The sequence below is a fragment of the Cetorhinus maximus genome, chromosome 5, assembly GCF_964194155.1.
Source record: "Cetorhinus maximus chromosome 5, sCetMax3.hap1.1, whole genome shotgun sequence".
Taxonomy (NCBI): domain Eukaryota; kingdom Metazoa; phylum Chordata; class Chondrichthyes; order Lamniformes; family Cetorhinidae; genus Cetorhinus; species Cetorhinus maximus.
Window position 1 is genome coordinate 146,831,084 of NC_135883.1, and position 15,278 is coordinate 146,846,361.

The 15,278-nt window shown below is 41.5% G+C and overlaps 1 protein-coding gene across 1 annotated transcript in view; it reads right to left on the reverse strand.

The window, feature by feature from the left end:
• The window catches only part of bub1 (BUB1 mitotic checkpoint serine/threonine kinase), a 69,931-nt gene that overhangs the window by 3,875 nt on the left and 50,778 nt on the right, over window positions 1-15,278 (reverse strand). Inside the window, exons 20-23 of the mRNA XM_078542640.1 lie at window positions 13,823-13,947; window positions 11,610-11,771; window positions 4,494-4,651; window positions 3,169-3,346 (exon numbers count right to left, since the gene is read on the reverse strand). Of these exons, the coding sequence (XP_078398766.1) occupies window positions 3,169-3,346; window positions 4,494-4,651; window positions 11,610-11,771; window positions 13,823-13,947 (623 nt within the window). The remainder of the gene's footprint in view (window positions 1-3,168; window positions 3,347-4,493; window positions 4,652-11,609; window positions 11,772-13,822; window positions 13,948-15,278) is intronic.

Below are 15,278 nucleotides of genomic sequence, written 5' to 3' on the forward strand. Positions count from 1 at the left end.
AATTTCCCAGAAATGTTAGAGTCTAGTGAGAGGGAGAAATTGAAGAAAATCTGTATTAGTAAAAAAAAATGGCGCTAGAGAAATTAATGGGGTTAAAGGCTGAAAAATCCCCAGGGCCTGATAATCTACATCCCAGAGTACTAAACGAAGTAGCCCTGGAAATATTGGATGCATTGGTGGTCATCTTCCAAAGTTCAATAGACTCTGGAGCAGTTCCTACAGATGGGAGGGTAGCAAATGTAACCCCAATATTTAAAAAAGGGGGGAGAGAAAAAACATAAAAGACGTGGTAACAGAACACTTGGAAAGCATTAATGGGATTAAACAAAGTCAGCATGGATTTATGAAAGGGAAATCATGCTTAACTAATCTACTGGGTTTTTTTTGAAGATATAGGTAAGGGAGAGCCAGTGGATGTGGTGTATTTGGATTTCGAGAGGGCTTTTGATAAGGTCCCACATGAGAGGCTAATGGGAAAAATTAAAGCACATGGGATTGGGGGTAATATACTGGCATGGATTGAGAATTGGTTGACAGACAGGAAACAGAGTGGGAATAAATGGGTCTTTTTCAGGTGGCAGGTAGTGACTAGTGGTGTACCGCAGGGATCAATGCTTGGCCTGAGCTATTCACGGTATATATAAACTTGGATGAGCGAACCAAATGCTATATTTCCAAGTTTGCTGACGACACAAAACTGGGCAGGGTTGTGAGGAGGCTTCAGGGCGATTTAGACAAGTTGTGTGCGTGGGCAAACACATGGCAGATGCAGTATAACCTAGATAAATATGAAGTTATACGCTTCAGTGTGATAAACAGAAGGGCAGAATATTATTTAAATGGTGATATATTAGGAAATGTGGATATACAAAGGGATCTGGGTGTCCTTGTACACCAGTCAATGAAAGTAAATAGGCAGGTGTAGCAAGCAATCAGGCAAATTGTTTGTTGGCCTTCATTGCAAGAGGATGAGTTCAGAAGTAGGGATGTCTAACTGCAGTTATACAGGGCCTTGGTGAGACCACACCTGAAGTATTGCATGCAGATTTGGTCTCCCTACCTAAGAAAGGATATACTTGCCATTGAGGGAGTGCAGCAAAGGTTCACTAGGCTGATACTGGAGATGGCAGGACTGTCATATGAGGAAATTGGTTCGACTGGGCCTGTATTCACTAGAGTTTAGAAGAATGAGAGGGGATCTGATTGAAACATATAAAAATTTAACAAGGCTAGACAGACTGGATGCAGGGAAGATGTTTCCCCTTGTTGGGGAGTCTAGAACAAGAGGCCACAGGCTCAGGATATGGGGCAGGCCATTTAGGACGGAGATGAGGAAAAATTTCTTCATTCAGAGGGTGGTCAAGCTGTGGATTCTCTACCACAGAAGGCTGTGAAAACCAGGTTACTGAGTATATTCAAGAGAGAAATTGATCATTTTTTTTGGATATTAGGGGCATCAAGGGAGAGAAAGCGGGAATATGGCGTTGAGATAGAGGATCAGCCATGATCATATTGAATGGTGGAGCAGGTTCGAAGGGCCGAATGGTCTACTCCTGCTCCTAGTTTCTATGTTTCCCAAAATTTCTACTTAACCAGGCTCCCAACTAAACACCCACTTTATGGCAACAGTCCAAATAGATTCCAATGGGATTTACAAATCAAAAGGGATAAAATATATTTAACGGAGGATGGAAAGCTGTGTGGGGTGCGGCCATGTGAAATCTGAAAGATGACTCTGAAACAGACTTGGGAACTGATAATAGACACGTTGTTCAACCTTACAAGATTCGGAACCTCTGTGAGGCCTACTGAACAGACATACAACACCTATCATATTTTTCATATTGTGGGATATTGTAAAGTAGGCTTGTATGTGTGTGTATGGTTCTGTGGGTGTGGCTAATTTAATTAAATTAGAGACCATTAGACTGCACGGTTTAAATTATCAAAGAGGTGAGGTGTAAAATAGGACAACTTCAGTTACTAGAACAGCAAACTTCTGCAGGGTGAAGCAGTCCTTGGCTGCATGCAGCAACATCTGGACAACATTCAGGCTTGGGCTGAAAAGTGGCAAGTAACATTTGTGCCAGGCAATGACAGTCTTCAATAGAGAAAATGTAACCACCCTGATGTTCAATGATGATTGCTGAATCCCCCACTATCAACATCCTAGGGGATACTATTGGCCAAAAAGTGAACTGAACCAGCTCCAAATATGATTTATTTTTGCCTGGATGAATGCAGCTCCAACAATACTGAAGCTCAATACCATTTGCTCAATCAGCCCCCCACCAACGTTTGGTGTGCACAGCAGCAGTAACCTACAAGAAGCAGCATAGCAACTCCTAGGTTTGTAAAGTGCTATCACAGTAACCTTGTGACCTCAACCACCTGGAAGGACAAGGGCAGCAAATGCATGGGAACGCCACCATGTGCAAATACTTCCTTCAAGCCATATACTGTCCTGACTTGGAACTACATCACTGTTCCTTCATCGTCACTGGGTGAAAGGCCTGAAACTTCCTTTTGTAGTACAAGGGTATCTGGCATAGCATTGGTTAATATATGACTGGGAAGTGGTACCACCCAAAGTGTGATGTAAAGAGACATATGACCTGAGACCAGAGTGAGTTGTGGACTGGAGAGAGGCCTGGGTAAGAGCAAGCACGGAGCTAGCTCATAGCTTGAGCTATACGCTGTATACGTACATATTTTTTATTTTATTCATTCATGGGATGTGGTCGTCACTAGCTAGGCCAGCATTTCCCGCTGATTCCCATTGACTCCAGTTTTGCTAGGGCACCTTGATGCCATGGTCAAATGCTGTCCTGGTGACAAGGGCAATTACTCTCACCCGCCCTATCAAGTTCAGCTCTTTTGTCCACGTGTGGCCCTGCTCCAATGTAAACTGAGCATCTGTGAGGACGTTACTGTGGAGTAAGTGACACTTAATAGCACTGTCGACGATACCTTCCATCACTTTGCTGATGATTGTGAGCAGACTGATGGAGTGACAATCGGCTGAATTGGGTTTGCCCTGCTTTCTGTGGACTGGACGTCCCTAGTTAATTTGAGCTGCTACATGGTTATACAGCAGACCTGGCAGTCTTAAATTGTGGTATGGCTGAGGTGGGTGTATGTAGAAGTTTAAAGTAAAACATGACATACCTGGAATGTCCATGGTTTTTCTGACAGCATTTCAATACATTGGAAGCCTGATGTCTTACAGTTTTCCACAAAAACTGTATTTTGAGGGAATAACTTCATATCTATGCTTTGACCAAAGTCAATCAATGTCAATCCTTGCGATAAGGTATCATCAACACTGCCTACACCATCCAGGAACCTAGTTTTAACATGAAATATTCGAGTCAAAACTTCATACTAATTGATTTAGGCACATAAATTTACAGGATTAGAAAGGCCAATGTGAGTATCTGGACTGTTCCCAAGTTGAAAAATATAATTCTTCTCTTACACAAGTTGTCAATATTGAAAATTTATGTAGCACTTTTAATTTAATAAAATATCCCAAGGCGCACTATAAAACAAAATGACAGTGAGCCACATAAGGCGATTTAGGACAGATGATCAAAAGCTTGGCCACAGAAGTAGGTTTTATGGGGAATCTTAAAGGTGGAAAACAAGGTAGGGATTCAGGGAGGGAATTCCAGAGCTCAGGGCCCAGGCAAATGAAGGTGAGGCCACCAATAGTGGGGTGATTAATTCTGGTCTCTTGAACATCCCCAGTTTTAGATAAGTACAGATATCTCGGAGGGCTGTGGGGTTGAAAACAAGGATAACAATTTTAAAATCAAGTCACTGCTTAACTGGGAGCGGATGTCGGTCAGCTTGCAAAAGGGACTTAGTGCAAGTTAAGATATGGGCAGCAGAGTTTCGGGTGATCTCTAATTTATGGAGAGCAGACTATGGAGTCTATTGGAATAGACAAGTCTGGAGGTAAAGGCATAAATGAGGGTGGCAGGAGCAGATGAGCTGAGACAGATAAGTTGGGCAGTTATGGAGATGGAAATACACCGTCACAGTGATGGCGCAAATATGTGGTCGGAAGCTCATCTTGGGGTCAAATGTCACCAAAGTTGTGAACAGACTGGTTTATTTTCAGCCTGTTACCAGGGTGAGGGACTGAGTTGATAGTTAGGAAAAGGAGTTTGGAGCAGGGGCCAAAAACTGTAACTCCAGAATGCCCAATATCTAGTTTGTAAAGTCCATATAATGTGCACAGAGGGGCAGCCCTTCCAGCAGAATAGCCACAGACTTCAGCAGGAAATTAATTTGCTAGGTCCCAGCTCTGGACAGGAGTTGCCATGGGGTTTAATAAAGCACAGAGCCATTGATCACTTCTTTCTAGTGCATCCATATCAGAGAGGTTAAGACAGATCAGAATTTTTAAGAAGCAATAACATATTGTGAAGTCAAAATCCTTGTTTCTTTCACTAAAACCACATCAACGTTATTACAAAGATACAAACCTTTCTCCAAGTATAAAATTGTCAGGTTTTACATCACCATGAATTATTCCAATACCATGCAGCTGTTCCATGATATACAGAATGTGGATGGCAAAGTAGATCACCAAGGGTTGAGGCATTGCTTTTTCGTTTATTGTTTTATATAGATTAACTGCATTCTGAAATCAAAGATGATATTGAATTTTACTAGTGGTTTTCAAAGAAAGGTTCATTTCTACATGTTCAAGAGAAAGTTATGGGGGGTAGCCTTTTTAAGAGTGAATAGTTATACCCCCCTCCCCTGCCTGATCTCTGAAACATACCCTTTTGTCTTTCTTGCACCCCATACAAAGGCATTCATTTCTCAAAGGTAGCACATTTCATAATATCCATACTATGGTCAGTAGCTCCAAATGCCACTCATGGATATAGCTCCTTTTCCTCATGACAGAGGAGCACTCTGAGCAAAGGTGCAATATACCATTCAGAGGAAGTCTTAGATTAACAACTGCCCCTAAGACTAAATCATAGAAATTTAAAGTATTGTTTAGGTGAACAGTTGCACATTTACAATTATAGAAGATTACAGCATAGAATGAGACCATATAGTGTCCATAATGTCAGTTCTACCCCTTTGAAAGAACTGCCTCTTGGTCCCATTCCCAATGCCCTTTATGACGTTTCTTCTTAAAGCTGCGGTGCATTCTGCTTCGACTGGAACAATCCATATCTTAATCGTCCATGAAAACAACTCATGATTCTTTTACTATAAATTTCTCATCTGGTCAATGGTTCGGATCAGGGGAAATAGTTTACCTGAATTTTGACCACCTATGCTTTTCTCGTTCCAATAAATAAATTCTAGTTTCTCACCTCTCCTCATAGCCAACATCTCTCATCCCTATATTATCTAAGTGAATCGCTTCAGCGCGCAACCCATGGTCCTGACATTCTGACTAAGATAAAGCATCCAAAATTAGACTTAATCAATAATTTCTAGTTCTGATCAAAGGTCACAACCTGAGACATTAAATTTGTTTCTCTCTCCACAGAAGCTGCCAGACCTGCTGAGTAATTCCAGCATTTTCTGTTTTTATTTTAATCAATAATTTGTTCAGTTTTAACATGCATTTCTTTTGTACTCTGCCATTTCTTAAACAGCTTCATCAACTTATCCTCCCATCTTTAATGATTTGTGTATCTGAACTAAGTCTCTCTGCTCTATTTTTTAGTTTTATACAATTGTATATGTACCGATGTATTCTTCTCCCAAAACTTAATTTCTTTTCCACATTACATTTCCTCTCACATATGGATGCTCAATCTGCTAAACTGTCCTTCTGAAGTTGCTATGTCTTTTCCACAATTAGTCATATTCTTATTGTATTTGCAAAGTTTGATAGTGTCTGTATATCCTAGTCCAGATCATATAAATAGCCCTAACACGGATTCTGGAGCATGCACTAATGACATCTGTAATCTGAAAATTAATTAACAACTGCTGTTCTTTTACCATCTTCCTATCAATGCTGGAAAATTAGCTTTAATAACCTCTACCTTAATGTTAAATAAGCTTTCATAAGGCATTTGGATAATCCATATTAGAGCTGGCACCACACTGCATTAGTGCTTCTCCAGTGTAAAAACAGAGTTCTGGAAGCGTTAAGCTTCACCTTGCCAATGTGCCAGCAGGAGTCAAAGTCTAGATCATTAATACTCTGGTCACAACAATCAGCACCACTGCTGATGACATCTAACTCCATGCTATCTGGTCAGTCAGAAAGCACAATCAAACAAGAAGGAAATTCATAAGATTGAAGTGCACTGGGTAAACAGGTACAATTATCTAAATCATCTCCAATGGTCTCTTTCTGGATAGCTTTCGTGAACTTATCTTTATAAGGAAGGAAGCTAAATAGAAAGCAGGGCTATACTAAGAAAAGGTCAAAGCACAGGAATTAATGCTTTAGCTCATCTAACTTCAAGCAGGTTTTCCTAGATCAAAGCTGCATGTTTGCAGGTTAAGTCCACATTATAATAAAATCCCTTATTGTTGTCTTATCTTGGGAGGTTACGTCACTTGAAGCAATATCATTCCTCAGCAGTCTCATATCAGCAACAACATGGTCACACACACCCACTGTGGCTGTAATGATGAATGGGATGTATTGATGGATGTGTAATAGCCTTCTCAAAAGTAGCTGATTATCCTCACCCACCCCGTACCTTTCAGGTTTGAGCAAGGATATCCCATTGGCACAGAAGTAACATTGCTAGTGCAAAAAGGTAGTGACATGTAAACAACATGTAGTATTTTAGGAGAAATGTCTGGAATACCTTTTAGACCTTTCTGCAGTCCTGCAAAGTAACTACAAAACAAAAACATAAGGAATAGGAGCAGGAGTGGGCATTCCGTCCCTGCTCCGCCAATCAAAAATAAGGGGCCACCCATTTAGGACAGAGATGAGGGGAAAAAAATTTTCTCAGAGGGCTGAGTGTCTTTGGAACTCTCTTCCTCAAAAGGCGTTGGAAGTACAGTCTTTGGCTATTTTTAAGGCAGAGGTAGATTGACTCCCTTGCTTGTCAAGGATCTAAGATTATCAAGGGTAGACAGAGTGTGGAGTTGAGGTTACAATCAGACCAGCCATGATCTTATTGAATGGCGGAGCAGGCTCAAAGGACCAAGTGCCCTACTCCTGCCCCTTATTTTGAAACTGTGCCCTCTAGTTCTAGATTACGTCACAAGGCGAAACATCCTCTCAACATCTACCCTGTCAAGCCTCGTAAGGATCTTCATATGTTTTAATAAGATAATTCTTCAAAATTCCAATGAGTATAGATCCAACCTGCTCAATCTTTTTGCATACGGCAAGCCCTCCATCCCAGAAATCAGCCTAGTGAACCTTCTCTAAATTGCCTCTCAACTATGTTGTATCTAGCAAAAAGGAGATATTTAAAAGTTTGGACTTAAGTTCAAAATGCTCAGCTTGGCATGTACAAAATTACTCTCTCTTCCCCGAGATTCCCACCATCACATGTGCCAGTTCTCTCACAGTTTGATTCACTCCAAATGATAGGACAAGATTGTAAAGGCTAAAACTTGTAAAAAAAACCCCAAAACATTCCTGCTATGGTGCTGACAACTTGTGCTGCGGAGAGAGCTGCGCCCCAAGCCATGCTGTTCCAGTACAGTTACAATCCAGGCATCAATCAACAAAGTGGAAAATTGCCCTGCTATGTCCTGTACACAAAAAGCACTACAAATACAATCCAGCCAATTATTGACCCATAAGTATACTCCCAATCATCAGCAAAGTAATGACAGTGCTATCAAGTGGCACTTGGCACTTACTTACCCGTAACCTGCTCACTAATGCAGTTTGGGTTTTGCCAGGACCACTCAATTCCAGACCTCATTACAACCTTACTCCAAATATGGATCAAGGAACTACATTCAAAAGGAATGGCAAGTGTGATTGCCCTTACATCAAGGTAGCACACAAGACTGTGGCACCAAGTAGCCATAGTAAAATTGAAGTCAATGGGAATCAAGGTGAAAATTCTTCACTGGCTGGATTCATACTTAACACAAAGGATGATGATTTTTGGAAACTAATCTTCTCATCTCTAGGAAATAGTTTCAGGAGTTCCTCGGGATAGTGTCCTGATCAACCGTCATTAGCTGCCTCATCAATGACCTTCCCTCTATCCCAAGGTCAGAAGTGGTGATGTTCGCTGCTGAATGCAGAGTGTTCAGTTCACTTGCAACTCCTCAGATAGTGAAGCAGTCCATGCCTGCTTGCAGCAAGCTTGCCACAATGATTGTGGCATTCAGGCTTGCACTGAGGAGCAAGAAGCAACATTCATGCCACACAATTGGCAGGCAATAAACATCTCCAACAAAAGACAGAGTCTAACTACATCCCCTTGATATTCAATGGTCTCACCACTATTGAATCCCCCACCATCAACTTCCTGGAATGGGGGTGGGGGGAGGCCAGAAACAACTTTATCAACCACACAAATGCTCTGGTTACAAACAGCAGGTTGGATTATGTGGCAAACAACTCACCTTCTGCCACCCTGAAGCCTTTCCACTATCTACAAGGCACAAATCAAAAGTGTGATGAAATACTTTCCACTGGCCTGGATTAGTGCAGCTCCAACCCTACTCAAGAAGCTTGGCACCATCCGAAACAAAGCAGCACACTTGAATGATACCCTGTCCACTCTCTTAAGCATTCAGTCCCTCTCCTATTGCCCCCACATCTGGAAGTCACATACCATACTGACTTGGGAAATATATTATAAGACCATAAGACATAGGAGCAGAAATTAGGCCGTTCGGCCCATCGAGTCTGCTCCGCCATTCAATCATGGCTGATAAGTTTCTCAACCCCATTCTCCTGCCTTCTCCCCATAACCTTTGATCCCCTTACCAATCAAGAACCTATCTATCTCAGTCTTAAGTACACTCAATGACCTGGCCTCCACAGCCCTCCGTGGCAATGAATTCCATAGATTCACCACTCTCTGGCTAAAGAAGTTTCTCCTCATCTCCGTTCTAAAAGGTCTTCCCTTTACTTTGAAGCTGTGCCCTCGGGTCCTAGTCTCTCCTACTAATGGAAACATCTTCCCCACGTCCACTCTATCCAGGCCTTTCAGTATTCTGTAAGTTTCAATCAGATCCCCTCCTCATCCTTCTAAACTCCATCGAGTATAGACCTAGAGTCCTCAAACGTTCCTCATATGTTAAGCCTTTCATTCCTGGGATCGTTCTCATGAACCTCCTCTGGACCCTCTCCAGGGCCAGAACATCCTTCCTGAGATACGGGGCCCAAAATTGCTCACAATATTCTAAATGTGGTCTGACCAGAGCCTTATAAAGCCTCAGCAGCACATCCCTGCTTTTATATTCTAGTCTTCTCAAAATAAATGTCAACATTGCATTTGCCTTCCTAACTACCGACTCAACCTGCAAGTTAACCTTAAGAGAATCCTGGACTAGGACTCCCAAGTCCCTTTTCACTCCAGATTTCTGAATTCTCTCCCCACTTAGAAAATAGTCTATGCCTCTATTCTTCCTACCAAAGTGCATGACCTCACACTTCCCCACGTTGTATTCCATCTGCCACTTCTTTGCCCATTCTCCTAACCTGTCCAAATCCTTCTGCAGCCTCCCCGCCTCCTCAATACTACCTGTCCCTCCACCTATCTTTGTATCATCTGCAAACTTAGCCAGGATGCCCTCAGTTCCTTCATCTAGATCATTAATGTATAAAGTGAAAAGTTGTGGTCCCAACACAGACCCCTGCAGAACTCCACTAGTCACTGGCCACCATCCTGAGAAGGACCCCCTTATCCCCACTCTCTGCCTCCTGCCAGACAGCCAATCTTCTATCCATGCTAGTACCTTGCCTCTAACACCATGGGCTCTTATCTTACTGAGCAGCCTCCTGTGCGGCACCTTGTCAAAGGCCTTCTGGAAGTCAAGTAGATAACATCCATTGGCTCTCCTTTGTCTAACCTACTCGTTACCTCCTCAGAGAATTCTAACAGATTTGTCAGGCATGACCTCCCCTTGATGAAACCATGCTGACTTTGCCCTATTTTACCATGCACTTCCAAGTGTTCTGAAATCTCATCCTTAATAATGGACTCTAAAATCTTACCAACAACTGAGGTCAGGCTAATCGGCCTGTAATTTCCTGTCTTTTGCCTCACTCCCTTCTTAAACGGGGGGTTACATTAGTGATTTTCCAGTCCTCTGGGATCCTCCCTGACTCGAGTGATTCTTGAAAGATCACCACTAACGCCTCCACTATCCGTTCAGCTATCTCCTTCAGGTCGGGTGTAATCCATCTGGTCCAGGTGATTTATCCACCTTCAGACCTTTCAGTTCTCCTAGCACCTTCTCCTTGGTAATGACCACCATACTCACCTCTGCCCCAGGCTTCTGCCCTTACTTCATTGTCGCTGGGTCAAAATCCTGGAACTCCCTACTTAAAAGTACTATGAAACTACCTTCAGCATATGAACTGCAGCAGTTAAACGCACTGCCTCCTCACCACCAACAGCTCAATTCAAGATGAGTAATAAATGCTGGGTTTGCCAGTGATGCCTACATCCCATGAACGAACAAATAATTTTAAAAAGTCATATACCCTGGTGTACAGTTTGACCTGTATGGCTAGAATATCATTACTGAACCAATAGGAACTTGCATAGTGGAATCCATAGAACGAGGCCGAAAGATGCAAGAGTTTGAGTTTAAAGTAGTATTCAATAAGCTCCATAATAATTTACTGGACAGAACACTTGTCTCAACTCGAGTATCCTGTAAATATAGCAAAATTGCATTCTTCTTATGAAGTCTAACTAAAGTGCATCATTTCAGTGAAAAGTTAACTTTTAGTTATTCAATTGATGTGAACATCAAATTCAGCAATGTCAGTGACCAGTTCCAGTATTGCCTTAAGCAAAGCAAAATGCCAATACAGCCTAACCATCAACTATCAAATTGTTAGATTGATTTTCTGATAGGATGGAGCTTAACTCTCTACAAAAGGCTCTCCCATATTTAGTCCAGGTAGGAAATACTATAGGAGTCAGATACAGGAGCTAATGCAGCAAAATTCACCATGCCCATTCTTAAGATTTACATTGAAGCTGGGAAAGGGAAAAAAAAATAGTTGGAAACATAGGGGGTTTTGGATAAATTCAGATGAGAATTCCTACTTTTATGACTAGAATTGCCAAAGTAGATGTCAACAAGGTCTACTGTGAATTCGAATACTCAATGTGGATGGGGCCCAGTAGATATATTTAAGATTTATCTCCTTGCTTTCCTGTTTGATTTTTTTTTTGAAAAACATACCGACATACGTTTCATAGAACTGTGGGTTCTCTTTGTAGAATTGATGTAAATCAAATAGACTAGCAGTCTCAGCCGGTAACTAATGGTGCAATCAGTGTCTCAAGATGTTTCAGTAAGCTGAATAGTATATATTTCAGGGCTTACTCAATGTCACATGCCTAATGTAGAATTCAAGTCATCGTCACAATTTTTTTTTTCAATTCAAACATGCTGCATATATTGAAATGTCTGTAAAACAAATTGTTGAGTAAAACAAATACCAGCAAAGTTCCAAAACTGTATAGCTCTCCAACCAAAATACTGCCATTCTTAAAGTAGTGTCCAGAGTAGACATTGTTGTAGAGATTATAAAACCTGGGCTTCAATCTCTCATTTAGTTGAGTACTTATGTAGAATTCCCAGGGATTAGATGTTTTTTGAACCTGGAGAACAATAAAAAAAATACTTTGTCACATCACAAGATTCAATTCACAATTTAAAAAAAAAGTATTAATTTTCCAAACATATACTTTTTTTTACTTCAATCTATTATCTTCACCTGAAAGCCAAAAACTTTTTGGGGTGCAGCTCCAAAGGCTCCAGCAGTTCTCCAGTATTACATATCAAACTGTTATTATAAAATCATACACCACAGAAGAAGGCCATTTGATCCATCATGTCTCTGCCAGCTATTTGTATGAGCTATCCAATTAGTTCCACTCCTCTGTTCCTTCCTCATACCTTGTATTTTTTTTTCTTTCCAAGTACTTATCAAGTTTCTTTTGAGAGTTAGTATTGCACCTGTTTCTGCCACCCTTTCAGGTAGTGTATTCCAGATCAAAACAACTAAAATATATTCTCATCTCTCCTCTAGTTTTTTTGCCAATCATCTTAAAACTATGATGGAAACTGTCATTCCTTATTTACTCTGTCAAAACTTCTCAATTTTGAACATCTCTATTGTATCTCTCTTTTCCTCTCTCTCTGTGGTCTAAGGAGAACAACCCCAGCTTCTTTAATCTTTCTACTTAACTGAAATCCCTTATCCCTGATATGGCTCTAGTCATTCTCCTCTGTGCCCTCTCCTATCCTAACCACCAATATATAAAACTTCAGGATAACTTCTTGCTTTTGTACTGCATGTCTCTTATGTATAAAGGCAAGGATCCTGTATGCTTTTTTAAACAGGCTGCTCAACTTTTCTTGCCTTCTTTTAAGATTTGTGTATATGAATCTCCAAGTTCACATCCTTGCTTTTAAATTCCTTCATGGTTTCACTGCCTCCTAACTCTAACTTATTCCAGTCCTACAACCTTCAAAGATGTCTGCACTCCTCTAATTCTAGCCTCATGCATATCCTCAATTTTAAATGACCCATCACTGTTGGCGGTGCAGTCAACTGCCAATAACCTAAGCTCTGGAATTCCATTCCAAAATCTCCCCACCTCTCTCACTACTCGAAGGCATTCATTAAAACCTACCTTTTTGGCCAAGCTTTTGGTCATCTTCCCTATTACTTTCTTATGTGGCTTGGTGTCAAATTTTGTTCAATGACACACCTATAAGTGGTTTGTGATATTTTGACACATCAAAGACATAATATATGTTGGCTCTCTATTCCTGTATTTTCATGAAAATTGTACCATTTCATTTATATTGCCTCTCATTCTTGCTCACAAATGCACTACTTTATCTGCCAATGATGCCCATCTCACCAATCTGCCTATGTCCTCTTGAAGTCTTCTACCATTCTACTCATTGCTTACTACATTTCCAAACTTTGAAATTATGCTCTCTATACCTGTAGGGCCTTTAGCTACAAGTGTTTATCCCTCTCACTAAGAGCTAGCATGCAGGCAGCAAAATATTTAGGAAGGCAAATTATATGTTGGCCTTCATCACAAGGGGATGTGAGCACAGGAGTAAAGATGTCTTGCTGCAGAGTCTTGGTGAGAGCGCACCTGGAGTATTCTGTACAGTTTTGGTCTCCTTACCTAAGGAAGAATTTATTTGCCATAGAGTCAGTACAATGGAGGTTCGCTAGACTAATCCCTGGGATGGCAGGATTGTCTTATGAAGAGAGATCGAGGAAACTAAGCCTGTATTCTCTGGAGTTTCAAAGAATAAGAGGTGATCTCATTGAAACTTACAAAATTCTTACAGGGCATGACATGGTAGGTGCAGATAGGATGTTCCCCTTGGTCGGTGAGTCTAGAACCTGGAGAGATAAAGGGCAGGCCATTTAAGATTGGGAAGATTGGAATTTCCTACCCCAGAGAGCTGTGGAAGCTGAGTCATTGAGTATGTTCAAGACTGTGTTCGACAGATTTCTGGATACTAAAGACATCAAGGAGTATGGTGATAGTGGGGAAAAATGGCGTGGAGACAGATGATCAGCCATGATCCGTTGAACGGTGGAGTAGGCTCAATGGGACAAATGGGCTACTCCTGTTCCTATGTTCCTATTAGCAAAAATTCATAGCCTTTTACTTACCTTTAAGCTCACTTTTTGTTGGTTTTTCACATCAGACAAATTATTCATATCCAGGATTGTAGCTTGGTAAACATGAGCAAAGGACCCCTGTCCAAGCAAATAAGCAACCTGGAACATTTCATTCCCTAAATACAGAGAAGGATAATTTTACAAAAATTGCAAAGATTATGCAACTTAATATAATCCAGTTGCATAAATATGCACCCTAAAGTAAACTATATTAATTACAGGGGTTGAAGAAAATGAACTGACAGCACAATATTTTAATAGGGGAGGCAGTGACACAGAGATCATGTCACTGGAATAGTAATCCAGAGGCCCAGGATAATGTTTTGGGGACATGGGTTCAAATCCCACCACGACAGCTGGCGAAATTTAAATTCAATTAATAAATCAGGAATTAAATGCTAGTTTGTTAACCACAAAACCATTGTTGATTGTTGTAAAATCCCATCTGGTTCACTAACGTCCTCTAAAGAAGGAAATTTACTGCCCTCACTTGGTTTGGTCTACATGTGACTCTAGACCCACAGCAATGTGGTTGACTCTTAAATGCCCTCTAAACTGGCCTAGCAAGCCACTCAGTTGATTCAAACTGCTACTAAGTCTAAAAGGAATGAAACCGGACAGACCACCCAGCATCGACTTAGGCACCGGAAATGGCAACAGCACACCCAGCCCTGTTGACCCTGCAAAATCCTTCTTACTAACATATCAGGGCTCGTGTCAAAATTGGGAGAGCCGTACCATAAACTAATAAAGCAACAGCCTGACATAGTCAAACTCATGGAATCATACCTTACAGACAATGTCCCAGACACCACCATCACCATCCCTGCGTATGGCCTGTCCCACCAACATGGCAGGCCCAGCAGAGCTGGTATACAGTCAGGAGGGAATTGTCCTGGGAATCCTCAACCTCAACTCCAGACCCCACAAACTCTCGTGGCATTATGTCAAATATGGGCAAGGAAGCCTCCTGCAGATGAATCAGTACTCCTCCATGTTGAACACCACTTGGAGGAAGCACTGAGGGTTGCAACGGCACAGAATGTACTCTGGGGGACTTCAATATCCATCACCAAGAGTGGTTCAGTAGCAGTACTACAGACCAATCTGGCCGAGTCCTAAAACATAGCTGCTAGACTGGGTCTATAGCAGGAGGTGAGGGAACAAATAAGAGCGAGAAACCTACTTGACCTCATCCTCACTAATCTACTTGTCGCAGATGCATCTGTCACGACAGTATTGGTAGGAGTGCTCACTGCACAGTCCTTGTGGAGATGAAGTCCCATCTTCACATTAAGGATACACTCCATTGTGCTATGCGGCACTGCCACCGTGCTAAATAGGATGGATTTAGAACAGATTTCAACTCAAACCTGGGCACCCATGAGGCGCTGAGGGCCATCAGCAGCTGCACAACAGTACACAACCACAATCAGTAACGTCATGG